The sequence below is a fragment of the Haliotis asinina genome, chromosome 12 (genome assembly GCF_037392515.1).
Source record: "Haliotis asinina isolate JCU_RB_2024 chromosome 12, JCU_Hal_asi_v2, whole genome shotgun sequence".
Taxonomy (NCBI): domain Eukaryota; kingdom Metazoa; phylum Mollusca; class Gastropoda; order Lepetellida; family Haliotidae; genus Haliotis; species Haliotis asinina.
The window spans coordinates 54,547,839-54,574,298 of NC_090291.1; the positions used below are offsets into that span (position 1 = coordinate 54,547,839).

Genomic DNA, 26,460 nt, shown 5'->3' on the forward strand with positions numbered 1-26,460 from the left:
GATACATCATGTCTCAGTCTGTTTGTGGGTCGTTGAGGAATTATGAATGTTTGTGGCTTTTACAAAGGGATTGGTTTCCGTAGAAAAGTCTTAAAAACTCTCGAGATTTCAAGCTGAGTGTGTGTGGGAAAATGTAATTGAAATGTTGGATTTTAAATAGTCACCCAGCGTTTTGGAAAAACATAAAGCCGACGATGCATAACATACATGTGTTAATCTCATCAGATTGGCGGGCATGTGTTGTGTACACTTCCCCCGTTATCAATCAGCTCTCATGTCAAACCTGAATTGAAGTTTAAGGCGTAAAACCTATCCGGTATAGCCAGTCCCCGCCTGGCGGTAGTACCTCTCTATACAACGCTTTATCTTTTGACAGGAACATATATTGAAACGACACAAAACCATCACTGGCTCTGTCGACAAAAGCAGTGTTTGTAGTGAAATTATTTAGAATCAGGTTTTATTGTACTTAGTACGAGATATTTTGGGTCTGTTCGATTAGATGAGTGATTTTCAGTGCTGTGACGCAAAAAAAAACCCAAATAACTTGTAAACTGGACATTGCGTTGAGTAATGTGGTAATCGCCGTATACTTATGGAAAATTTGGATTAACAGTAGTACACACACAAGAAGAAGAACGTGGCGTTGAGATGAAACGTCTTGATTCACGATCTAAGCGACCTTGAGTCAGTTTCTCACAGCGAAGGTACGCTGATAGTGTTGGGGCCCATACAGTGATTTTATGAAGCTGCCTTGGATTATCCCTCAACCTCATCGAAGGCTGGTGTCTGCAGTGTGCGTTTATACATAACAGTTAGGACTGGTCGGTATTTTTGGGTAAATGTGATGTGTACTGTTAATATTCCAGTTCTCACACTTTTCTAACAAAGCAAATCGCAGCTTCATATAATTGTATGGCAGGTTAACATGGAAGTTGATGCATTCAGATGTAGTCATAAATGTACAATCTATTTAGCCATTCCTCTTTGTCAGTGGCATTACCAAGACCTGGGGGTTTTAATTCCAGGTTACAGTCCACTTAATTGATATCTCCAGAACCATGAAAATAGGAGCTTATCCTTCCCTGTAACATCTGCAGCCTAAGCAAATTATTGTTTTTAAAGTTGTAAAAATTAATATTCATTATGTAACCCAGGATATTACTACATGTTGGTCCTTGGAGATAGAATGCAATTATTCTTTTCAGAGTGTGGGGAGGGGAATTCAAAAGGAATTCGATATGAAGGCATATTGCAGAAGCCCACTGACTGTTTTGGTCTTAAAACACTGTAATTAGAGTTGCCATACTCCTTTGCTGGCATCAGAAGTAGGAGAACACCACGAGGTGTCATTACATGGGCGCCAAATTAATTATTCAAATTTTAAATTTAAAAGAAACTCCACCATCCCAGAAAGTAACAGTAGAAACATGCAGTCACTTGAAATGAAGCATGAAGCATGTTGTTTTTTCTTTTGTTTGTTTCTTCACTGTTATTGTATATGTCAGTCAGAATGGAACAGCGTGTGCACGCACGTCTCAAGACACATGTTTGCTTTTAATTGTCTCGCCATCAAAGGTAGATTGTAATTAAACAGTTAGCTGCTCATGAAAAATATTTCCTACCCATGTGTGCCATAAATAATTAAATATTGTGCGTGCTTTTGTATGCAAACAACCTTATATTGTCACCTCCATCTGTAGATTGCAATGGTTCGATTCTTGTCATGATAGTTTGCTTGTGTGTAGAGTATTTTTTAGGGGGGACATGTTTTTTATGGTGTTTGGCAGGGAGATCCTCGGGGAATACTGACTTAATTAAGTGTCTGTGAAACACATCCATGATCTCCTGACATACAAATTACTAAAACAACTGACTGCTGGCTCGCCCAATGTTAATTCCCTCTGTGGACTCTACTTGACATAGCATCATGCTTCAATAAGCTATTTGATACACTCTATTGAATTTGCTGATTAATTCTGATAATGAATTGTTTTTTATAAGCCCAGAACAAGCACATTGCATTCTTGACTTGATGTTTATTTAACTGCTCGATTGTCAAACATGACAAATATGACAAACACATTTCTTAGTAGAAACGTCTTCAGTGTTACACTAACTCTCAACAAATTTAGTTATTTCTGTTACCTAGCGGTTAGAGCTGATACCAAAATATGGTATTTATTGTTACAATGCCTGTTACTTGGTATGATGGAGATAAAATCAAGGAATGGTCGGCCGTGAATCAGTACAATGTCCCTGAATGGACAATCCATTTGAACTGCAGAATGGTGTCTTAGCACTTTGGAAAATGAAGTGTTGGTCTAAGTGAAAAGTCCTGAATATGACTTGGAACCCTATTTCACATAACCTATGTTTTCATATTATAGAAGAAAAAAAAACATAAAGAGTGTTGGCATGCATTCTGTTAAAGTTTGAAGTTGGGTTAAATAAGTTTGAAATATGCAAATGTGTAAGCAAGGCATTTACCTGCACAAATAAATTCTTAATTCATTCAAATACTGATAAATTCTCTTACTTGTGTTTCAAACCTTGATTTCCCTTGCTTCATTTTCCAAATGAAAAAATTTTATGTTCCATTTCTGTTTCAATGAAAAAGTAAACATCACATCTGCTTAAAAGCATGGCAGAACATTTTTAAACATGGGAAAAGTTTGCAAAAAGTTTTTTTTTTTCACTTGAAAATGCAAAATATTTTCAAAATTACTTTTCTGCACTTTCCAAATTTGAACAGTTTGTGTTGGTCTACCTTTAGCGGTTGTGGTTTGACACTCAGGTGAGAGCAATCACGGAATGCAGGTAGTTCCCTCATGCAAACACTGCCTCCAGTAGTGCAACCCTCACAAAGCTACTTGTAGGTACAGCTGTCGAAGATCTGCTCACAGCACAGAAACACACTTTTTAAAACCATTGGCGACTGGCACTCAGTGTGTTTGAAAAATATTACATCTAAAGTCAATTTTTCCTTTTTTGAATAAATATAGAAAAACATATTTTCTCCTAGGTTTTTTATGTGTCTGGTAATTTCTGGAAAATATTTGAGTAAAATTTTGTCAAGGCTGTGTGAATGTCTGGGCCTCAAGGTTTTGATTTGTGATGTCGGAGAGTTTGAAACTGTGTAGCTTCAAAGGTAAGTGTTTTTAGTACTGCTAATAGACAGCTCACAATAGTCAAACCTTTACACTGTCCATGGCAATAGGTTAAAGTAACATCTAAACTTGTTATAGTGTTAAGCAAAATATTTCATTGTGTTTTCAGAGGTGATTAACATGTATGTAAATTATTGTTCACAAGTATTGACTGTTGTACATGACATATATTTTAAAGGTGGATGATGATGTGTAACTCAGTCACCCACCCACCCATCCACTCACTCACTCACTCACTCACTCACTCACTCACTCACTCACTCACTCACTTTGTCTTATATTTGAACTTTATGGGTATACTTAACGCGGTATTAACAACATACTGACAAAGTTACAACACTGGTCTCTCATCAGTTAATGTGTGTTCCACCACTTTAATATGACTTCTTTGTGAAAATGTATTCCCATTCTTTCTATATAGTGACTTATTGCAACTGGTAATGCTTAGATCACTTAGTAAGGGATTGTGTTGAGCTTTGACTCAGACTCTCATCAGATGATGCCTTGACTCAGTCCTGTTACAAATCTGGATGGGTTGCCAATTGTTGATGTGGTCACGAAGTCACAAAGTCAGTTTGTGCACAGCGGTGTGAGAAATGGGAAAAGACACATGGGTCACTTGAAATGGCTTCAAACTTGGACCTATCATGATTAGTGAGAGGCACATGCTTATGTTGGTCTACTCGTTAAAGGAGAAGACATATTGTTTATGATGTTTAATACTAAGGATATGCGTGGTCACACTTTGTTTATATCATGAAAGTGATATTTTTGGGAATAAATGTCACTTCATGTTTGTTTATCTGAAAGGTACTTGTCAAGTTAACCTTGATTTTAGTTGGCAAAAACTAACATTTGAAATATATAGATCTACAAAGAAAAGAATGGTTTTAAGTTAGCAATGTCAACAAAAGTATGTTTCTGATTTTCTCAACTTACATTTTGTTATTAGGTAAAATAATTGTATGTGGACATACATGTAAATATTTAGAAGAGGGTGTTCTTAGTTTGTGTAACTTATGTCGTATCCCATTTATGAGAATAAAACTGTTTAAACCATGCCACACCTTTGAGTTAAGTAGGGAGAAGGAAGGTAGCCAAGTGGTTCAAGTGTTTAGTCACCGAGGCTGAGATCTCACCCCTCATGGAAATCATCTAGTGTGTGAAGACCCTCATGGGATCTGCCACAATCACATTGCTGGAATATTGTTAAAAGTAGTTGAAAACTCATCTCACAGGGACGACTTACATTTGTAGGAACCTGTAATTTATCTGAGGTATACAGGTCAACTACTAGATTAGCAACACTACCAAATACACCTTCTATACTATTCATCATTTGCTAAGGATCAAATGTTTTCTTTAGTTCAGGTATGGTCCTGGAAAATGTTGAGTGGTATATGTAATGCAAGCAAATAATCTTTTATGCATAAACAAAGTTATATGAGAAAGACGGAAATCGGTGATTTGTCAGTGGAAACATTTCAGGTGATTTCATGTGCAACAGCAACATTTTCACCATTACTCTCCACCTACATCTGTAGGGGCAGCACCATGTGTGTAAGTCAGTTTGGTTTGTTAGTGAGGCTTGTCTCTGAGTCAGATGATGTGTCTTCTACTCCATAGTGGAGAGCTGTTGTCAACACATTATGTGGTGTACCAACGTTGGCGCGGATCCAGGCGACATCTCCTGGTGCATGCTGCAGCTGCAGTCTGTGGTTTGGTGATGTTTGTTGTCAGTCTGAGCAATGTATGTTGGGTAATCTCTAAAACTCATCTGGGCCACAGCCAAATGTTAAACTTTCAGGTCTGTTTCCCCCCAACGTCGCCAGATGGGGACCTGGTTAGTGGTTGACACTTTGAAAATATTTAAATAAATTTTGAAATTTTACAACTTTCTTTTTCTAATTTGTGGTTAATCAATTCAGATTTGTGGTTAAACTTTGACTCAAATCTCATTTATCATTTATGAAGAAAATGGAAGAATTCATTGAAAATATGACAAAATTGTTTTTCAATGAATTTTATTAAACAGATTAATTTTGAAAGAAGTTTCAAAATTATATTAAATGTCTTTTTAACGCAGCTTTATTTTGTATATGAATAGTATAAAAAGAGCTTTGAAAGAAAGTTTAAATATTTTTATCACAGATAGCATTGAATGTTAGCAAAGTTGCTGATGAAACTGCTGTCAAATGAAGAATGATCAGCCAGCTCGCTCACTCACTGGCTGGCATTTGAGGCTGTTGGTAAAAGGTTGTTCAGGATAATGGTCATGAATGTCAAGTTGTTAGTAAAATGGAGCATAGGATAAAACAAATTTGAGAAACAGAAGTAAAACTTTAATGCAGATGCTGTTGATGGTGATGATCAGTTTATTCATCACACAGATGATGAATGGGTACAATGTTTCTGTGTGTAGCACTGCTGTCATATTGCTGGAATATTGCTAAACGCAGTGGAAAAACTCACTCACTCACTCACTCACTCACTCACTCACTCACTCACTCACTCACTCACCCACCCACCCACCCACCCACAGGTTGAATACAACTAAATTTCTTGAATTACAGGATTCCTAACATTAGGGTAACAATCATGGCATCAAGTTGAGAGGGCTGACCCATTTGGAGTTGAGGGGGAGGTATGGGTGGGGTAACAGGGTTTGGGGATTCAGGATTTCATAATATTGGGTGCAAATGACTAACTATGACTTCCAATATTTTTTTAACACTCAAAGGTTGATTGTTCATTATATGATTCATTCAGCTTGTGACATTTCAGGTGGGAGTAGAGGTTTGGAAATGGCCTGAAATATAGTGAAAATATGTCACATTGTATGAAGGAACATTAGAATTTCATAAGATCAGTCTCTGAGAACAATAAATTAATTTACAAGAAAACCACAAATTAATTTAAAAAATATTAACATGTTGAAGTAATTGTATTATATGTCATCAGGAATATAGAATTGTTTCTGCCTGTCAGAAAACATGTCATTTTATTTTAGTCGTATCGTTTTGATTTGTGAACATTATTCTTTAATATTGTAATTGGTTGTAACACAGCAGTGGTTTGGCTGATTAGCTGATGAACTGGCGGCATTTCCAAGCCATTACCAGTTGTAAAGTTGGGTACAAGAGACAATGTTCCAATTTATTTGAATCTTACTTTTTCTGCTTGACTTGCATCTTGAACACACTGCTCTCATTTCATTAAACTTTCATCTTGCCAGAAAAGGAAAGTCACTGACTGGTATGTTAATCAAGGCCAGTCTTCCAGTACACCGTAATAATTGAATCTGACTAAAATGAAAAATGATATTTGTTTTGAAAAGCAAACACATTACGAAAAAACTGAGATTAAGGACTTTGTTAGGTTCCTGTTGTAGCATGTGACTTTCATGAAAATTTAATTGCTACGAATAATTTAGGCTAACCACAGTCGAACATAATCTTTTCATCCAAACCGCAGACATTGTAAAAGTATGCTAAATTAAATTTAGATGGAGTTCATGGAATATGAAAAATGTATTTTACGCAGGCATGGTACTGAAATACTGAATACAACACTGAAACTGGTGTGCCATTTTGCTTTTACAATTAGTACCACTAGTAGTAATTGTGTGTATATTGTTTGATTCATAAGCATCGCTAGATACTTTAGTCTTGAGTTTGATGATGTATTATTTGCATCAGATGAAAAAATTAAAAATAAACAAGGAATAAAATTCTTGAGGTAGTTTATAAAGAGTAGTAAATATTTCTGTTTAGTTATGTTTTTACATGTTGATTTGTGTCAGTGCGATGTTGGTGAATGTTGTACTATCAAAAAGACTTTTACTGATTTAATTATTTATTTTAATACATGTATTTGTCTATTCTATTCCAAAGACATGTCAGTTTGTAGCAATTTTTCAAATATTCATTAGAGTGAATTTGATTATGGTCATACTCTGTGAACTTCTATCAGGTTTAATTTTTTCAAATCAAATCAATGTGACAGTTATCCAAATTGTGAGTCTTGAAATGATATACAAGATATGGTAGTTGTAGTTACATGGTGTTGTGTCCTTTGCTAAATAAGTAATACTGTATCATCACATGATATGTTGTTAATATATATGTTAATTGATATATAGCTTATTTTAGCATGATGTCACACAATATATAGGAAATATTGACCCACTACGTGATATATGGATAATATTCTGTCATGAAATATGTAGGTAATATTATATTTCATCACAGGATCCATGGTTAATATTGTATGTCATCACATGGTTTCTATAGGTCAGAAGATATTTTTGTTACATACCATGTATGTACTATAATATAGGGGATGTTGGATTATACATGGTGGGATATGACCAGGTGGAACGTATTGAGAGTGGGATTGGTGTGTGATGGGTTGGATATGGGGTGAGGTAGGTGTGGAGGTATGTAAGTGGAGGTTAGACTTTGGTGTGATGGAAGAGGTGTTGCTTGGGATGATAGTGGGATGGAATGGGATGGGGTGCATGTGGTTGGATTGTGAAATGGGATGAATGCTGATTGAGATAAGTGTGGGGTGAGGAAGGTGTTGGGTGAGATAGGGGTAGGGTGAGATAGGGGTAGGGTGAGATATGGGTTGGGTGAGATATGGGTTGAGTGTGATGGGTTAGGATCAGATGCTGACTGAGTAAGATTGGGAATGGGACTTGATAAGATAGATGCTGGTTGAAATGGGTGTGGGATGAGATACTGGTATGGTGAGGTAGGGGTGGGGTGGGATTGATTTTGATGAAGTGAAATGAGGTGATAGATGTGGGGTGCTTCAATCCTAGCCTGGGCAAACACTGAACATCTGACAGCCTCTGCTGACACATCCCCTCCACATAATTGAAGCATGTGCCTCCTATTGAGACTTAAACTGTGTGTGTCTGCTCACTGTGACCATTGACTGCCTAAGCTATAGGCCATACTGTCATTAGCTTAATCACAGTGCTGAATGCCACGGGCAGCCCTTCAGCCCTACACCACTGTGACCTCAGTTTCTAAACATGGGGATCATTGATTTTAACATTTGGAATATGCTGCCACCTCACATGGGGGAATTAAGCAAATTTAACAGGGAGTGGCATAACATGTGTCATTAGCGTTGACCTTTGACCTATGACTGCTAAGATTCCTTTTCCTGGACTTAATTTTTTTCCACTTTTATAAATATTGACTCCTATGTTTAGATTTTAGAGGCTGACACTGCAAATGTTGTATTAACCACAGATATTTTTTTAAAACATTTACAAATTTCCTTGTTTAATGTTCAAGTTAGTAGGGTCTTTAAAATGTGCGTAGAAAATCCAGGTTTTAAAAAGCTAAGTATTAAATTGACAAGTAATATTATGAAATTCAAACTGAATTCCCACCTAAGATTCAGGATGTTTATTCCTCAAGGTGTATTGTTTTAGATAAGATTGAAATATGACATTTCAAAAACCAAGAAGTAAGTAGTCACTCATATGTTATTATGTGTGTGTGTATGTATATATATGTGTGTGTGTGTATGTATATATATGTGTGTGTGTATGTATATATATGTGTGTGTGTGTGTGTGTGTGTGGGTGGGTGGGTGGATGTGTGTGGGTGTATTTTATGCACTGGTATGTCAACTTGTTTTTGTAGATAAAAACCAAATATTACATCATCAAATCTGTATTATATCTACATATTTGTACTGAATGAACCGCCAACATTTGGAAGCTAACCACAATGTAAATTTCTAATGGTATATTAGACTGAACCGTTTCCGACTGGGATTAACCAGCCTATATCATCATGCTAAATTTACACACCATTTCCTTGTGTGTACCGTTTGACCTTACTGGTCATTTGTCATTCAATCAGCTGACTGGTCACATGCCTACTGTGTCATGTGACCCAGATGATCATGTGACCTACATGGGAAAGCCCTGCCCCCGCCCCCACAAAGTAAAGTAGGTCAAACCCTACAAGCCATGACGGTGGGCCATGGAATGTGAGGCAGGGAGTGAGATGGGCTTTGGACACTCAATGGACGGCACATGGCAAGGTTAACTTAAGGAAGGGCTCAAGCTATAATAGTATCTTACTGAGTAGGATGTGGTAACATGTTGGTGTAAGAGGCTAGTAGCAAGAGGGACAGTAATCTGACCGAGGTTGATACAAGCACATGTTACTCGGCTGTGTTTTGTCTAGTCCAGCCAGCCGGCCAAGTCAGTAAATCTCTGACAGGTAGCTTGACATAATGCTTGTTGTGCTGTTGCTTTGGGAGTGGTCATCTTTCACAAGTATCTGGACTTGTATGATGATTTATACCTGCACTTGCTTAACAGAACAAAGATGGGGCATTTTGTGATTTATGTAGATACTGCCTTACAATGGGGAACTGGTGTCTTGAGGGTACAGAGGGGGGTGTTACAAGGGTGCAGAAGTGGGATATGAGGGCACAGAAGGGGGTGCCCTGCTTCATGAATGTTACTTGTCTTGAAGCAGAGTGTAGGAATTGAATGACTGTTTCACAAACTGCATATTTTCTATATTTTTAGTGTTCAGATCTGTTTCAAAATATGGACAAAATGACTTGTGTTTCACAATCAAGATATGTACCTAGAAACAGCTGGGGTTTAGGATGTGCATAAACATGCCCCTTCCAACATATACTGAGTGATCAGCGTGTAGATAATGTTATATGATCTGACATACTGTGCCATACAGATAATGGATGAATGTATACTATGTTTTGTTGTCAGTCTGTCCAACCTACAAGAGTGACCCAGTATTTGATAATAGGTCTGTGTGGTTGTATATCATTATAATGGGATGTGTTGACGGTAGATCCGACTCCTACCTATCTGGACAGACATGTACGAGGCAGCAGCATTAGGTAGACATGTATTGTTTCTAGAATAACGTTTGAGCTTCTAAAATGGAGATGATACACACAAATGTGCTATTGTTATACCAAGTGTTAGCTTGATACTGGGAAAATGTAATCATGTGTAGGATGGACCTTCCATTTTGATAAGTGCCAAACAGGATGATTCAAGCCTTTCATCATACTCATCCTTTAAGAAATAGTCAGTGTTCTTACACACGTGGATATGCTTTCATTTCTTTCTCTCATGATGTTTTAAACGTGATATAGAGCATCTGACAGAAAGTTATTCTGCTTTTGCTACTGAATTCATCCGCTGGTTGTGTACACTGTTCTTTCAACATATTATACCGCAAGGCATGTATTTCACAATATTCAGTGAGAGAAAGATGACCTATCTATTTGTTGATAAAACCTCTTTGGTACTGCATGTGACTCAAACCCATGTGTTGAAACAGATCTCCAGTAATGCATGCAAGGGAAATCTGAATTAAAATAAACTCTCAGGAGCAGCAAAATATGATCAGCTGTATATTTACCATTAACTTCCAATATATGTATATGTAATGTACATAAGCCTATGTACCAACTCTCAATATATATACAGGTGTAGATGATATTAACAGTTTATGGAAAAATGAAGCTGTTATGCCTAATCACTGTTGAGGAGATAAGCGACATCATATTTATCCCTCTCAAATGTTTTTAAATCACTGAGTTTTGTAAGAGGTAGAATGATGCCTGTTGACATTGGATATCTGCTTAACATGTTATCCGCTTACACCGAAATTATGCTAACCAGGAAGATATATGCTAGTGGTACTCAGTGACTCATAGGCTATTTCACTGCAATGTCATTCTGTTACTACAAATATTTCTCTTGTATGGACACATACACCAGCTGCGGTGACCTTGGTTCCTTGACAACTGATATGACATGACGAACTGTGCTGTGTGTTACTATAGCCATGTCTGTCACATGGCACTACTTACAATGACTTTCCCAATCATTATAGGTACAAAGTGCATTTGCTCAAGGGCAAAGTCTAGAGTGCATCTGTGTGAACAAGTGAAATGTGTTTGCACTTACAAATGTGGTTTGGAAGAAATAGATCTGAGGCCATTTCCTTCATGGTTTGAATAGGAGTGAAGTAGGGTGGTGACACTTTGTAGGGCTAGGGGTGGGGATTGGTGGACATTGGGGAGGGAGTGGAATGGTATCTTGTACTAGTTAGTTGTTCCATGTGGAAAATGTTCACACTAATGTAGATAGACATTCATGTCAGGTTTTTCTAACATCTGTTAAAACAATTTGTTATTAAATGCCACATTCAGTAAAATTTCATGTAAGCTTGCAAATAATCAAATATGCATTATGGGCACTAGTGCAAATATTATAAGCAGAGGTCTGTGCTGTGGAGCTTATGATGACAGGCATTCAGCCATGTCTATAACTATGAACAAGTTGCAAGCCTGAAGAGCATTTCCATCAATCAGTGGACGTTCTTGAACTGATCTAGAATAGGATAGAGATGTGAATGGATTATCTTTAAAATTTTTGTAGTGATGTAATACATAGTGGATCTCTAGTAGTCATGAACACTGACTATAAACAGAATCATAACAGTAGATACTAACAGTTATCACAATGGCAGCTGGAACAGTAAACAATGATACAGCAACGTGATGAGTCTGGTTTGTTTATCTTGAAAAGTTTATCTTAAGATAAACAACTTTCCAGTATGTATTCATTGACATGAGTGTAAGGTGCATAGTTCTCACAGCCTTGAAACATCAACAGACTAAGATAGTGTAACCTATTGAATGAGACAGCCAAATTAGGTGAGCACTACAGATTTGATAAGACAATCACCCAGTGACCATTATGTATGCTCTTACGATGTGTGTCAGTGTGATACCACGATGTTGATACCCCTTCACCACATGGTACAGTGTATAAGTGACTCTGATAAACTATTGAACAATGTCACCTGTGTGATAGCATGCTGACTACAACTGTTTGTATACACTGTCAATGTTTAACAACAAACAAAGAGGCAAAAACATACACACGATCAGTGGTCAAAATAAGCCATTTCAGTGTCACAAATATGCATATTTTTAGGTTTTAAGGGAATTTTTATGGTTCTTATATATCACTCTAAGAATTATAAAAAGAAACAAAATGTAAAACTTTATACAATTCAACTTACCTTCCTGTCTCATTTGTTGAGGAGTAGTATGTAAACAGTACCTTGTAAATGGTGTTGATGCTGATTATGGCCTTTGACCTATGGATAGCATACATCTATGCTTCAAAAACTTTTATATATATCCAATTGTATAACATTTAATTCAGCTTTTTGGTTTTGAAGTAGATAGAACCTTTTTGCAGAAAAACAACACCATCTTTCTTAAAGTAATACAGTATTTTGGGGCTGTTTTTGTTAGTGACTGAAGGAATAGGCTATGTCCACATGGAAATCAGGTTTATCAAGCTGTAAAGTATGAAAGTTAACAAAACATGTTGTGACAAATGGCTATTAGATGTTGAGTACATGTTAAAGAAACAAAACCTACAAATGGCGTCATGATATCACAGACTTCGATTCTCCCAAATCAAACTAAATTTCCATTTGGAATCTCAGAAGGGGAAAGATTTGTGGTGTATTGGCCTCCGATTCTTGTGGTTACACACAAGAACGAAGCCATCATGCAGATGAAGCCATGACATTGTGTAAGCGGCAAGATCACACACACCCCTTACCACATACTCCAATCTTGGTGACGCGGTGACTTCAACACTGACTGTTATTGTCCTATGCAGATTAGATAGGGGACAATGATCAGAAATTGTGGTTTAACTAAAAATTGAGAAAATCCCAGATGGACCCAAAAATTGCTTTGTGGGGACTTGGTGGCTTTGTAAAGTCGTGGTCTTCTCTCAGAATTCCCTAGACACGTGGTTGGTTAGCGTGGAGGTGGAAACATTTGCGATGTTGATCTTGGTCGCGACTACTGAGAGCGTCCGTCCCACATGCCACCAAGTCCTATCTAATTCTTCAACATTTTGTTTTCAACTGATTTAATTAGTGTCTCAGAGCATGAGGTGGCACAGAATGAAATGTTTGAAAGACAAGTCTGCTCCTGATAACATTATGGGGATAACTGTTCTTTAATTGTGGATCGCTTGTTTCTAATTTTCATTGAAATGCTGAAAGGTTTAATTTTGTTTTCTGCCTAATAGTGCATGATTATGATAAAGTTCAACATGGACTTGATGACAAAGGAACATGATTATATGATGTTGTCCCATAAAAAATGTTGTTTGTAGAATGGAAGAAAGGAACATGAAGGATGTAATATTAGAATTTGTGGTCTGGGGTTGTGTAACTTTTGATAAAAAATCATAATGAAATTCTCAGAACTAATTACTAATATGGACTTTATACATAAATCTGAAATTATAATGGCATGTTTACACCCAAAAATTGCCAACTTTTTATATCTGGATTTAATGTGTAAATGTCACACCAGATGCTCAGGTCTTACGTGTTTGTAGGAACATGCTCATTTTGATATTTTAAAGAATATTTTCATAATGTGTCATATATGATGTTTCAGGTACATTTGAAGTCCCAGTTTATCATGAACGGCGTATGTGTGGTGTGGCGAGGATGGATCGACCTTCAAAGACTTGATGGAATCGGGTGTTTAGAGTTCGACGACGATAGGGCAGAGGTACTTTCAGTCTTAGAGCAGCTTTTGCTTTATTCAGATGTTCCATGCAAGAGACACCTTTATAGGTGGAAAGATGTATCTGTGCATTCGTATTTCCCTATCATTACTATTAATCAGTACATTCAGAGTGGTCAGTACCGACTGAAGGTATTGCTGTATGCAAATCCTAGTTGAACAATAAATAAACATATTGGTTGATGCTTCAGATGCAAGTAATTCTGTGAAGCATGTTAAACCATGAATTACCTCCTACAGTATGCTGTCCAAACTGATTGTGTTTCTTGGCATAAATAGTTATAATGAGGATATTTTTTTTAAAAAAATGTTTTTTCCCTATTTTGATTCTAATTTTTTATGTTTTAATCAAGTAAAATGTTGCATTGCATAAACATTTATAGAACTCAATAACCTAGCAATTAGTTGCCTGAATTAGGGGTTAACTTGATGAAAATTTCAGTATAAACTGGATCATGGCCGATAAGATTGCTATGGTGATGTTTTCACCAATGAACTGATGAAGTGTCATATTACAGTACGTGATGAGTGGATAAAACGTAACCATCCACATGCCGTTTGGCCAGTAGGCCTGACTTGAATGACAATAAGAGGCCAAAGGCTCCATAAGTAGCTGACATATGCCTTAACAATGTCTGTGGCAGGGAGTCAAGAAGCCAAGATGGTGGCCAGAATTTGGAACTCTTCAGTTTTTGAAGATAGAAAAATCACTTAAAATTTGAACCATTCACCAGATTCAAATTCAGTGGAAGTGAGGGGCTGATTGAGTTGGTGCCATGTGTACAAAGTTTCAGATATCACCAGAATCATTCATTGAGGTCATTGTGGACCTAGATTAGGTACATTAAGGACATAATGAGAAAACAATGCCAGTTTCCCAAAAATGACAGATGATTAATTATTTGAAGCACATTTGAAGTATTTTTTGTTTTAAACAAAGAATCAAGTGTTAGTCCCTTCCAGGATCCTACTTAATCATCCCTGAGATCTCTTAAGACATTTTGGTTCTAAATATGGTCCAATTAACTTTATACCAAGTTCTATGAGGAACTTATAGAAACTGTCAAAGAGCCATTTCAAGTAATCTTTGGGTGTAATTTGCTACAAAAGCAATAAAACTGCAGGTTGACGCTCTTGGATAATTATGGTACATTTGTTCCCAAAGTGAGAAAAGTCTGTTTTTTTTATTAAAGACTGTCTGCCAGGAAAGCCATAAAGTATTAGAGTGTCTGTCTGCAGGTCTGAGTAGCCTTACTGCAGACTTGACAGCTATCACCATTCCAAAACCACTGACATATGGCTTGTAAAATTTAAATTGCACAAAGAATTTTAATGTCAGGCTTTATGAGACATTATGTTCCACCATAAGCTAAACCAGGGTGCTTTCACATGTGACCTTTAGTGAATTTCACAAGAATTTTGGTCCCATTAGAATAATTTGAAATTCAGGGTTTAATAAAAGGGTAAGTCTTCTATCCATATGTGGTGATTGTAATTTCATAGTAGGACTTCTGCCAGCCAAATTAAGACTCAGGCACATTTATGGCTTGGAATTCTGTCAAAACATGTATAATTTGTTTTGCCACAAATTGGCCAGGAAATCTGTGAAATTTGAGTCAAAACTTTTCAATTTTCCAGCAAAAAGTGCAATATTGGAGATGAGGGAGAGTGATGGGTTTATTAGACCAATATGTGATCCAATAGTGCCAACCCAAAGCCACAATTAGGGGTGACAATGTAGGGTTGAGGGGGGGAGACATGGGAAACAGGCTTTTCAAATAGGGGGTCATCATACCAATGTTCCCAATGATTGCATAGGGTTTGCTGTTGTCTGGGCCAAAAACAGATGGGTTGAGAGAGGGAAGGGGGTTAGGGTGTTGGGGAAAGACAGGTTGGCCAAATCAGGCCCCCCTCCCATCCCACTGCCCCTCCCTTCCTTCTCTTCACATGGAAGCTTTTAATTAAGCCATATGTTGCGTTAAGAGGGTGTCACAGTAGCTCTAAGAGGGAAAAGATTGGTTGGGGTGGCTGGCAAGCCCTGTGCTAGTGTTCAATGTATTACTGGGAAGTGCAGGGGCCCTTCTCCCCTTCTTCTTACTCAATTACTTGTGCATTTTGACCCTCACTCTCTGCCCATCTGCCACCCCTAGGCAGCTAACTGTCAAAGACAATGGAGACAAAGACTAGGAGAGGAAAAAGTGCAAGTCTTGCAGATGCCTCTTACTTGTCGGCAGGGCTTGCACATGCCTGCTACCCATGGCAGTCAGATGGCTGTCTTACCAAACACTGCTCATAAAATTCATAACTTGGGGCTGCCAAAACAAGAAAATTAAACTTTTCCCAGACAATGGGAACAAAAAGACAAAGAAAAAAATCAATAGCTGAGTGTGGAAGCTTGGTGTAGCTCAGCTGTCCACAAGTTTCCCACCTTTATGGATAGAGTCCTTATAATCTGTTTGGGCAAATGTTCCTCTAGCAACCATATGCAGCCAAGCTTTGGGGCCTGCACACTCATTATGCTACCTCGACCAATTAAAACTGGCTTTGTTAGTTCTCTAAGCAAGGCAGCTGATAATATTTTTTCTCATTTTTGGTCTATTCTTCGTTGCCACCCCTCAGCTTGGCATTGTGGAGACACTACCCCACTTTCAGCTGTCTTAACCTCACTTAATCACACAACCAACTTTGCTCATAATTTGCCAATTCCAGATTTGTTTAATTACATACAGTCGTGCAGGTGATGGCGCAGTTTCCAGGGAAAAAGGAAATCTGTGTAGACATGGGCATGTAGATTGGCTGTGAAGCCACTGTTAGGATGTGTTGACAAGAGTCCCATTCAGTTGACCCCTTGCTCTGGGAGTGTGGCTCTGATGACAGCTGCCTCTACACTGATCACCTGACAAACCCTTACCAAAATCTGACACAAATTGCCCAAAATGACTAATAAACCCTTGATGAGATTTGAGAATGCACACAGTTGATTGTATTGTCCTACTGACTGCATGCAGGTGACGAGATCTCCGCTTCAATTGCAGGTTGAAGATGCAATACTGAGAGAGCAAATCGACCAATATAATCGCCGGTTGCGGGAGTTTGAGGAACGTCAGCGGCAGTACCGCCAAGACCAAGAGAGACAGGCAGAGTCGGAGGCAGAGGTAGTTGAGGCTTTACTCTGTATATCTGAAGTGGGTAACCAAAAGTCACCCTCACGTCAAAACTCCTGACTGTGACCGAACCGCAAACATACATACACTGTTGTGATAGCCTAAGTTCTGGGAAAGCTGAAAAACTCCCTGTCCCTTTAAGACCCAACACAGACCCAGCCATGTGAAGTGCAGGTCCACAATCAGCCCAACAGGTCCTCATGACATGAGTGGTCACCTGTAGTAGGTTCTCAGAGCTATTGACGTATTGATTCGCTAGCCAGTGGCACTGACTTAACTGTGGGGTGTGAAGGAATTTAGGGTGTATCGGCCATAGCTTCCGTCCTGTCAGATAATGGCTAAGGAGGTATGGGTCTACTTGAGACTGCAGACTTAACCCAACCTGATAATAAGTCATAGGGGACATGCAGGCATGGCTTGCTGTCATTATTGTCCACCATACATGTATTGCCTACTTGTATTAATTAAGATGGGGAAAAAAAACTGATTGCTCCTCAAGAAAGCCAGACTGTCCCTCATGAATGATTGGCATAAATTCCATAGAATGAAGCAAAAGCCTGTATGCTCATTGAGTGAGTACATCTGATGTTGATAAAACTTGCCACCAGTCTGATGTCGTCAAGGCCCTTCCAGTCTCTTATTGTTTTGGATTATGTTGTATTTTGTGTTTTTGTTTATTTTCTTTATGTGATATTGTGTTTGTATGCCAATCTATATGCCAGTGCATGTGACTTCAGCTTGTGCAACCATGTTGTATCTGATTGTATTGCATGGCCATGCTTGTTTATTTGTATATTTTTGTTTTCTTTCATCAAACAGCTGTTGTTTGTGCATTCTTTTATTGATTTTGCTCATAAAAACAGCAAGTAAAGGTATTTCTTGTTTTTTTTACCCACGTTAGCATTTTATGAAAGTTTAACAGTTACTGAATAGTCTGTGAGATCAAACCAACCCTTGCTTCAGAAATTTATTTATGAACATATGTTGTTCAGGGAATTGTGTCTAGTCAAAGCGGATTCAGAATCTGGAAGTTTCGACTGAAAATGTTAATAAACAAACATGTGATCTAGTTGTCTTTAAGAGATATATATCGGTTGTTCACTGTTACAGATTAAACAGTTTATCCTCAGCCTTATTTTGTACATATATAGAAATTTTCAACAGGTTTTAAACCTGATTTTAGAGACTGTAATAGGACAAATGCTGCACTTGTTACACATTTCTGTTTATAATTAAAACATATATGTTGTATGTTGGCTTTGTTTTGTTTCTTTGTAGTTAGCGTTCCTCTTTTTGCATGTCTGTGAATACTCTGAGATCCTGTGAAGTGCCTTCACCCTCTGCAGCCTCTTACACTGTCACTCAGGGCTCAGAAGCAACAAGCTTCAACTGCCTCTCAGCTTGTTAAAAAAATCAATAAGTTCTAACAGTAACTTAGAGTTACCTCCCCCTAGACTATCATCCATTGATTCAATTAGCCCCCACATAACTACATAGGGACTCCCTCCATAGCTCAACTTTCACAGCTTTTCTGGAGGGAATTTTTCAACAGCTAGGCTGAAAGTTGAATTCCTGATCCCACATATAGCTGTATTGATAAATGTTTATGTTAGAATCTCTTTGTTTTCCTTAAAATGGGACATTTGGATGCTTTCATGTTAAAGAATTTATTAGCCATGGACAGACAGGTGTTCAAAAAGGACTTTTGTTAGATGTGTGGCTGTGTGTTTTGTTAAGGGGCAAGCTGTAGAGTGTTCATACATTCTTGGTTTGGGGATGTGTCTTTTGGGGTGTGTCTTTGTTTCTACCAAGTCCAGAAAAGTGGGTAGATTTGAGGAGAGCTAGGAGAAGGTGGGATGGTATGGGATTACTAGTATGTTGTAGAGATGGGGGGATTTCTTCAACTTGAAGGGATGGGCAGGGATGGGCTGGATTAGTGTAGAGGAAAATGACAAGGAATGGAATATCTTATGTTTCAGTTGGGTAGAGCACTTGTTCTTTAGGTATGCTAGTTGTATGTTGATACTCAAGACCAGGGGTCTCCCACCAACACTCAGTTACAGCTTATAAAGAAGTCTGTGGAATGTTTATCAATATCACACAATTTAATTTTACAGCAAAGAACACTCTTGCCAGTTTGTTGATTTTCCTTTAAAGATTATTTGTTTTGAGTGACCTTTATAGGATGTCTTGGCAAACCTGTATAATCTTATTTGCACAGTTTTGTGCATTAAGTAAATAGAGATCGAATTGTGCTGACATAATGCACTTTCATTTGGGATATAGAGGTCTTCAACAGGAATTACTTCCTATATGTCTTCTGTTGAGACTTTCTAATGTTTGTGTTAGTGGGAGTGGCAATAGAACGTTTGAAAACGTCCTCAAGTGGACTTGTTTTGGGGAATATCTTTAAAATTTAGCAGAATAAGGATCTCCTATCTTCATATAAGTAGGTTTGTGAAAATCTGCTTTTGTCATTGTAACCCACAATTGGTAGAGATGTTGAAATTCTTCTTAACATTTCACGGTAAGTTTACATTTCAAACTCTTTAGAAAATGTAGTTGCTTTTCTGTCTTCAACTTTCAGTATTTAAAAACTTATAAAAAGCTATGCATCAATGGTCTACCTAGCATTTTCAAAAAAATTTGTCATCCAGAATTGATTACAGTACGGAAAGAATTTATTAAGATATGAATCAAAAACCCAAAGAATTGGAGCATTTCTGATTGTTCCCTGTTTTGCTCGGCAGGAGAGACAAATGCTCGTTAGACTTGAGACTGGGGACTATTATCAAACACCCTCGTCGCAGAATGGATTCCCTCGCCACAGAACACAGAGGTCCGAGAAAGATTATCGGATACATACAAAGTAAGAGGTTCTTCGAATCGCACTTTTTGTTTGGATTACTTGTGTCCTGTTTTGTGTACACAGTCATCATCCATGGTAGACCACTGATGCATCCTCATTGCTCCTCCGTCGTCTCACTGTTTTTTTCGTTTTCTCTCTCATATTCATCCTGTTCATAACATATTGACTTTTCTCTCAGGTATCATGTTTTCATGCAGTATGTAAGGCTTTACATTACAAGTTTCAAATTATGAATACATATATTGGTTTCTTACTGACTTGTTTCTTTGGTAGTGCCTGCTTCTTATGTGAAGTATTTTCAAGACATGATATATGATGCAAGGTAGATTCTTCATCCTCATGGTGTGGATATATAATGTTTTGTGGGGAGAAAGGCTAAGGTTCAGATTTGAAAGTCTCCATTAGCAGAAGCATGGTATATTCTCCATGCTACTATCAAGGTTATTCTCTCATTATGTTGATGCCTGATATGTATAGGGTAAAAGGTTATTTATGTCAACCATCTGTTATGTCTAGTGTGAAGCCAGTCACATGTTAGGAATAGGGGAATCAAAAGTGAAAGTATATTTATTTTTCCAGTGTCTTTGAACTTTGATCAGACCTGACCACGGAGGATGTTATTATGATGCTTTCTAGTGGGACACGGAATCCATGACTTTGATAATATGATAACAATAAATACATGGTGTATGTCCTACACATAACAAATGAGAGAACACAATTTCTTTTGTGTTACTGTAGTTAATCTGTTACGGCATGTGACTCTGTCTGCTCATGTTTGAAGCATGGCACGACAGATTAATGGTAGGTATGTGAGAGAATTGTGTGTTAATCTAGAGTAGCATGGATGTTGTACAAAGTGAGTGACTATAGTTTTATTGCTGGAATATTTTAGCAATATTCCAGCAATATCATGTCAGGGGACATCAGAGACGGGCTTCACACATTGAACCCGGGTCAATGGCATGATAAGCAAATGCTTTAACCACTAGCCTAACCACTAGGCTAACCACCACTCTTCATGAGGTGTGCATGTCAGACATGAATGCGAACATTTATATAATGTTGAAACAGTTGGCAAGGTATTTCAACTTGTAGATAATCATTTGCCCAATCAGTAATCAATATGATCAAAATGTTCACTTTGTATGTGTGTATTGGCTAGCATTATCATACTTGAGTAAAAAAAATGAAACATGGATTTACCCTTTGCCAAGTAAGGTAGAGTCTGCTTGTCAGGGGTTTGTCTGTAATGTTACATTTAATATTTGTGCAATCTGTGGCAAAAACCATCAGTGGCTACCAAGTAGGACAAGAGGGTAATGTTAACCTTCAGTGGTTACCAAGTAGGACAAGAGGGTAATGTATACCTTGAGTGGTTAAGAAGTAGGATGAGAGGGTAATGTTAACCTTGAGTGGTTACCAGGTAGGATGAGAGGCTAATGTTAACAAACAGTGGTTACCAGGTAGGATGAGAGGGTAATGTTAACCTTGAGTGGTTACCAAGTAGGACAAGAGAGTAATGTTAACCTACAGTGGTTACCAAGTAGGTTGAAAGAGTAATGTTAATCTTCAGTGGCTAACAAGTAGGATGAAAGGGTAATGTTAACCTTCAGTGGTTACCAAGTAGGATGAAAGGGTAATGTTAACCTTCAGTGGTTGCCAAGTAGGACAAGAGCATAATGTATACCTTGAGTGGTTACCAAGTAGGACAAGAGGGTAATGTTAACCTACAGTGGTTATCAGGTAGGACAAGAGGGTAATGTATACCTTGAGTGGTTACCAAGTAGGACAAGAGGGTAATGTTAACCTACAGTGGCTACCTAACCTACAGTTGTTACCAGGTAGGATGAAAGGGTAATGTATACCTTGAGTGGCTACCAAGTAGGATGAAAGGGTAATGTTAACGTACAGTGGTTACCAGGTAGGACAAGAGGGTAATGTTAACCATCAGTGGTTACCCAGAGGAGAGTTAAAGTGTATACTTTGCAGGGAGCAGAGGCAGAAATCTATTTATGTAGCGCTGTTTGGCTAAGTTATACATGTACAAATTATTATCAGGACAATTCATATTACTAGCCTCTAATTGTCTAGTCATCATTTACAGTAAATTTTAGTGCACACCTAGGTGTTAGGTAGGTAGGAGTTAATGTTAGCTGAGCTTACTACACCGAAATTTTACTGCTCTTGGACATCAGGTCTGTGGGTAAAGCAACTTTTTCAAGATATTGTTGATCTCTAGTGATGCATACTTACACAGTAGACTGTCCTGGTTGTTCTCCATGTAGTGCTCATCAACCTAAACTATATGGATGCACTGACATCCAGGTTGGACGTCTTACCTTATGTTTTCTCACAATCACCAACAATCTTACAAAAGTCTTACAGAGAGCCAGGTGTTCCAGTGTGGCTAGTTCTATCCTGGCTCCCTGAATCAATATCATGTTTGTCCAGAATCCACTGTTATGTAATCAGTATTGACCTCAACTTGACAGTTACAAATATTTCACTTGGCTGTTACCTGCATAAGATTACGTTGTTAAACAACAATCGTCAACAGGCATTACAGTGAGCCTAAAACATTGATTGGCTTGCCTTGTTCCCTGAGATAGTTTTCATTTAATGATGCTTTCAAAATCATCATCATATTTTTAATCCATATGATAAGGAAAAATTGTGATAATATGATTAGTATTCATGTAAATCAGTCCGACATATCTATCATCACTATCCTAGCAAATGTCAGTCCTCCAGAATGCATTGGTTCAAAACTACTTTGAGTAAACTTTGAAATCTATCCTGTGTGCATTTACCTGGATTTCATCCATTTGTGTTATGTAAGAATGACATCTATGTACATTTATATCTATTCCTTCTGAGCATAAAAAACATAAAACGTTCAGTGTAATGAGGTGACTTTGCCAGGTCAGGCCAGCCAATCATAATTGTATACCTACGTCAAGTAGTATATTTCCAAATGGTCATCATCTGTCCATCAGTGCATCCATTTGTCCAGTGGTCCATCCATCCATCCACCCATACCTCCCTCCCGTTCCTCCTGTGTGTGTTGAACATGACCCCTTGACCCTGTGCTTGGCTGCGCACACTCTTTGTGGCAGCTTTACCCTTGGCCTGCGGTTGGCCACGCTTTCCCCAATTATCGCTACCCCTGGACCGTATCTAGCCCTTGGTCTTCATACTGGCTTCATGGAATTGAGACACGTGTTAGGGCAAAAGATTAACACACTGGGGACTGCCAGGCATTAATAGGGACGGGAAAACATCATTTTTGAAATAACATACAGGGGTGGGCTGACTCTGCTACGGACTTTGCATTGTGGGAGAGGTCTTGACGTGCAGTAGCACATTGTTGAGATTTGTAATTTGGTAAAGTTTGTATGAGAAAATAATTTTACATGTCCGAAATGGATGTGGGAACTATTTTTGACAGCTAGATAATGAAATGAGAAAGCAGTTATCTTAAAACAAAAAGTTTTTTTGTTTTCTCTGTTTTTTGTATGAGATATGAGATATTGTTACCGTTGTGGGGAAACAATTACCAATGAATTGTAGAGAAAATGAGTGTTTGAAATTAATGGGGATGAGATTGTTAGAGAAATGTGAGTAAAATGGCAGCACCTGCCTATAGCTGGCTGATATCTGGAAAGCATAGCCGTGGTTTGATTAATGACTTAAAACACTGTGATTTTCTTGTAGCTCTACATGGTCATTACAATCGTTGGCTTAATGGTGCCTTGTCATCATAGTGTAGCTGACTCACCCCCTGTGGGGTTATGTCAGATAGGTCGGGAGGGGGCCGATTGCCCACCAAGAGGGGTGGTCAAATCTGGCAAGGAAAGTTTTCAAAGAATGGACATTTCTGACAGTTTGTTCTTGATTGTAATCATGCTGTGTGTTTTGTCATTTAATAAGTGCTAATTTCTGACAAAAGCTTCAGCTAGACAGTCCTGATTACTAACAATTTGTAATGAAATTTTCATATGGTGGCTTGAATAGTGTGAATTTTGGATGTTTTGTGTAGCGATTCATTTATCTAAATTGCCATGATCACTGGGAAAATTTGAAAGAATAGGAGGGGGTCTTTGCATTAAGTGTTCCAATTCTTAACAATCCTGTTCCAGTGGTCGACAAACACATGGGAGAGAGTCCCCTTCAGTCTAAGTGGCAGTTGACTACCGAGGTTTTCATTTCAAACTATTCCCGACCAGGGCACATGGTTGCAAGCTAAGCTCAGTAGGGGGGTGGACAATTTACGGACAACAAAAAATAGAAAAATTGGAAACAATTTCTTAAAGGCTTGTTGTGATGTATGAGCAGTGTTGGTTGCCCAGGTGTATTCCGTCCTATCAATAGCCGCTATAATTGCCCTGATTTTAAGAGGGGAAAAATTAGTAGAGGAAGCCTTGAGTCCACCTGTAAGGGCTGTGTACTATCCCACAATCAGGGTTGAGTCAGTTCTGTGGTGTCACAGCTCAACTCTCAGCTATTCATCCAGACAATACAACGTTCGGTGGTAAATAACAGTTCTCCATCAGGATTGAGAAACAATCGTGAAGTAGCTGTACAGAAAGAATACTTTTCACGATCGAAAACAGGTCCACAACAAAACCATGCGTGCCTGTGAAGGGGGAATTGTTCCAGGAATAAAACCTTCAGTCAGTCAGTAGAAAAGGCTACAACTCTCAGGCTTTACTCAGACAATGTCCATTTTCTGTAATCATCGATGTTTTCCTAGCATGAACAGCCTGGCATTGTAAGCATTCAGAAGCTATCATCATTGGCGATGGAACAGGAACAAGACTCATACGTCAGATGTTATGGTTCTGAGGTGAGGAAGGGATTAGTTTCAAAGTGTAAAGCTTTGACATCTCCAAATGAATGTCTCTTTCTAGATAGATAGATAGATAGATAGATAGATAGATAGATAGATAGATAGATCGCTTTACACACATAAGCATACACATAACAATTTGATATTTACAGACTGTAAGATAGCAGACTTCACAAATATATGCTACTTAAAAGAATTTAGAGAATGATCAATTAATGATTTTCCAGCAAAAATGATCATGAATGTGTAGACGCTGGACCAAGGAGCCTGGAGTTTCGCTTTGTCACACCCATGGAGGAAAAATCTGTTTGTTTTCTATCCATTCTTGTAGCAGTTACAGTGTCTGCTTTAATTAATAGTGACCAGTGATGTCACGGGGCAATGAACTCACGCTGTGAAGAAAAACTTGATGATTACAAGCCTGTGCCTTGCTCTGTCACAACGTGTTACCTAATGGTGCCTTGAATTTATCACTGGTGACTCGCCCCAGATCTTCTGTCAAGATAGCCAGTATAAAAGATTGACATGTCAGAAGACTAGTTAATTACTGTGATTGTGAACTGACATTGTACTAGGGATACACTACCTCTCTGACTGGGTATGGCAATTACTAATTATACTCTTGCATACTGTTTGCAAAATGCACAATATGTGTGGGGAACTGTTATATGAGTAAGACTAATGGGTAAATTTCTTTAAACAATAACATTGTGTAATTGATGTGGAAAGTTTTCCTTCCTAGTATGAACATATCATATGTGAGCAAAAGAAAATCCAAACGTGGTTAGTGGCTGAAATTAGGTCACAAACATGATGCCATTATATATTTGGTAACACTCAAATGGAACTTTGAAATAACATGTTTGTGGTTGTAGAATCATATGTGAAAGAAAAATAAGGAGTTTCTGCTAGGATACATGAAAAACACAACACTTAGAGGACAAATGCAAATCTATTGTTCCACCTTAAGTCTCTCCTCTCATCTCTTCAGTCTGTGTAGTGTTATCAGTGGTTGTTGAAAGTCGTGGGTCGATGACACTATATCCATTCTTGATGTGGCTTGCGACAGGTTTGTGGCTGTTTGAAGTGCATTATGGGTGATATGAGTGGTTTCGGATTAAGAGATTTTGGTGATTTTTTTTTGTATGCCTTTTTTATGATGATAGGGGTTGAAGCCATGGTGGCTGAATATTGTGTTTGGTCCAATAACATAGCTTGTTTAGCCAGTACAAGATTGCCAGGTTTTGAATTGCAAGCAACTCTGGACTCCGCGGTCTCAGCACTTGTGATTTTCTGTCCTTGTCTTGTTTAAGAGATACTCTCTGGCTGGACATAATAGCCCTGTCTGCCCTCAGTGAATAGAAGACCAAAAAACGTTATTCCAAGTTGCGTGGAATGGATGTTTTCACTGCTCCCCTAAGACCACATAATGGTAATTCCAACCTTCAACTGTCCATACTAATCAAGGCCAGATGGTATGATGGCCTCTCGATGACCAAGGTTGTCTTTTTCCTATCTTCATGATTTCATGGCTTCCAATTTTCGTTATCAATCAAGGGGCGTTGGGGGTCAAATAAATCAGCAAAAAATGTCACGGGTTTGATTGTCTACGAGATAAGGGTCAGATGACCTTTCCTTTACGGTTTGGTGCTTGCATTGTGTCCAGTTTGTGAAAACAACTGCCCCACATGTCTGTCTTTTGACTGAAGACAGTGGGTCAGTGTGTGGAGAGGGACCAGTCATTATCTCTCTCTG

At 38.2% G+C, this 26,460-nt stretch overlaps 1 protein-coding gene across 2 annotated transcripts in view; it reads left to right on the forward strand.

The window, feature by feature from the left end:
• The window catches only part of LOC137258500 (core-binding factor subunit beta-like), a 48,190-nt gene that overhangs the window by 4,250 nt on the left and 17,480 nt on the right, over positions 1-26,460 (forward strand). Inside the window, exons 4-6 of one of the 2 annotated variants that reach the window (XM_067796194.1) lie at positions 13,689-13,805; positions 16,856-16,975; positions 19,735-19,853. In XM_067796194.1, the coding sequence (XP_067652295.1) occupies positions 13,689-13,805; positions 16,856-16,975; positions 19,735-19,853 (356 nt within the window). The remainder of the gene's footprint in view (positions 1-13,688; positions 13,806-16,855; positions 16,976-19,734; positions 19,854-26,460) is intronic. The other variant, XM_067796195.1, reaches the window with a different exon arrangement.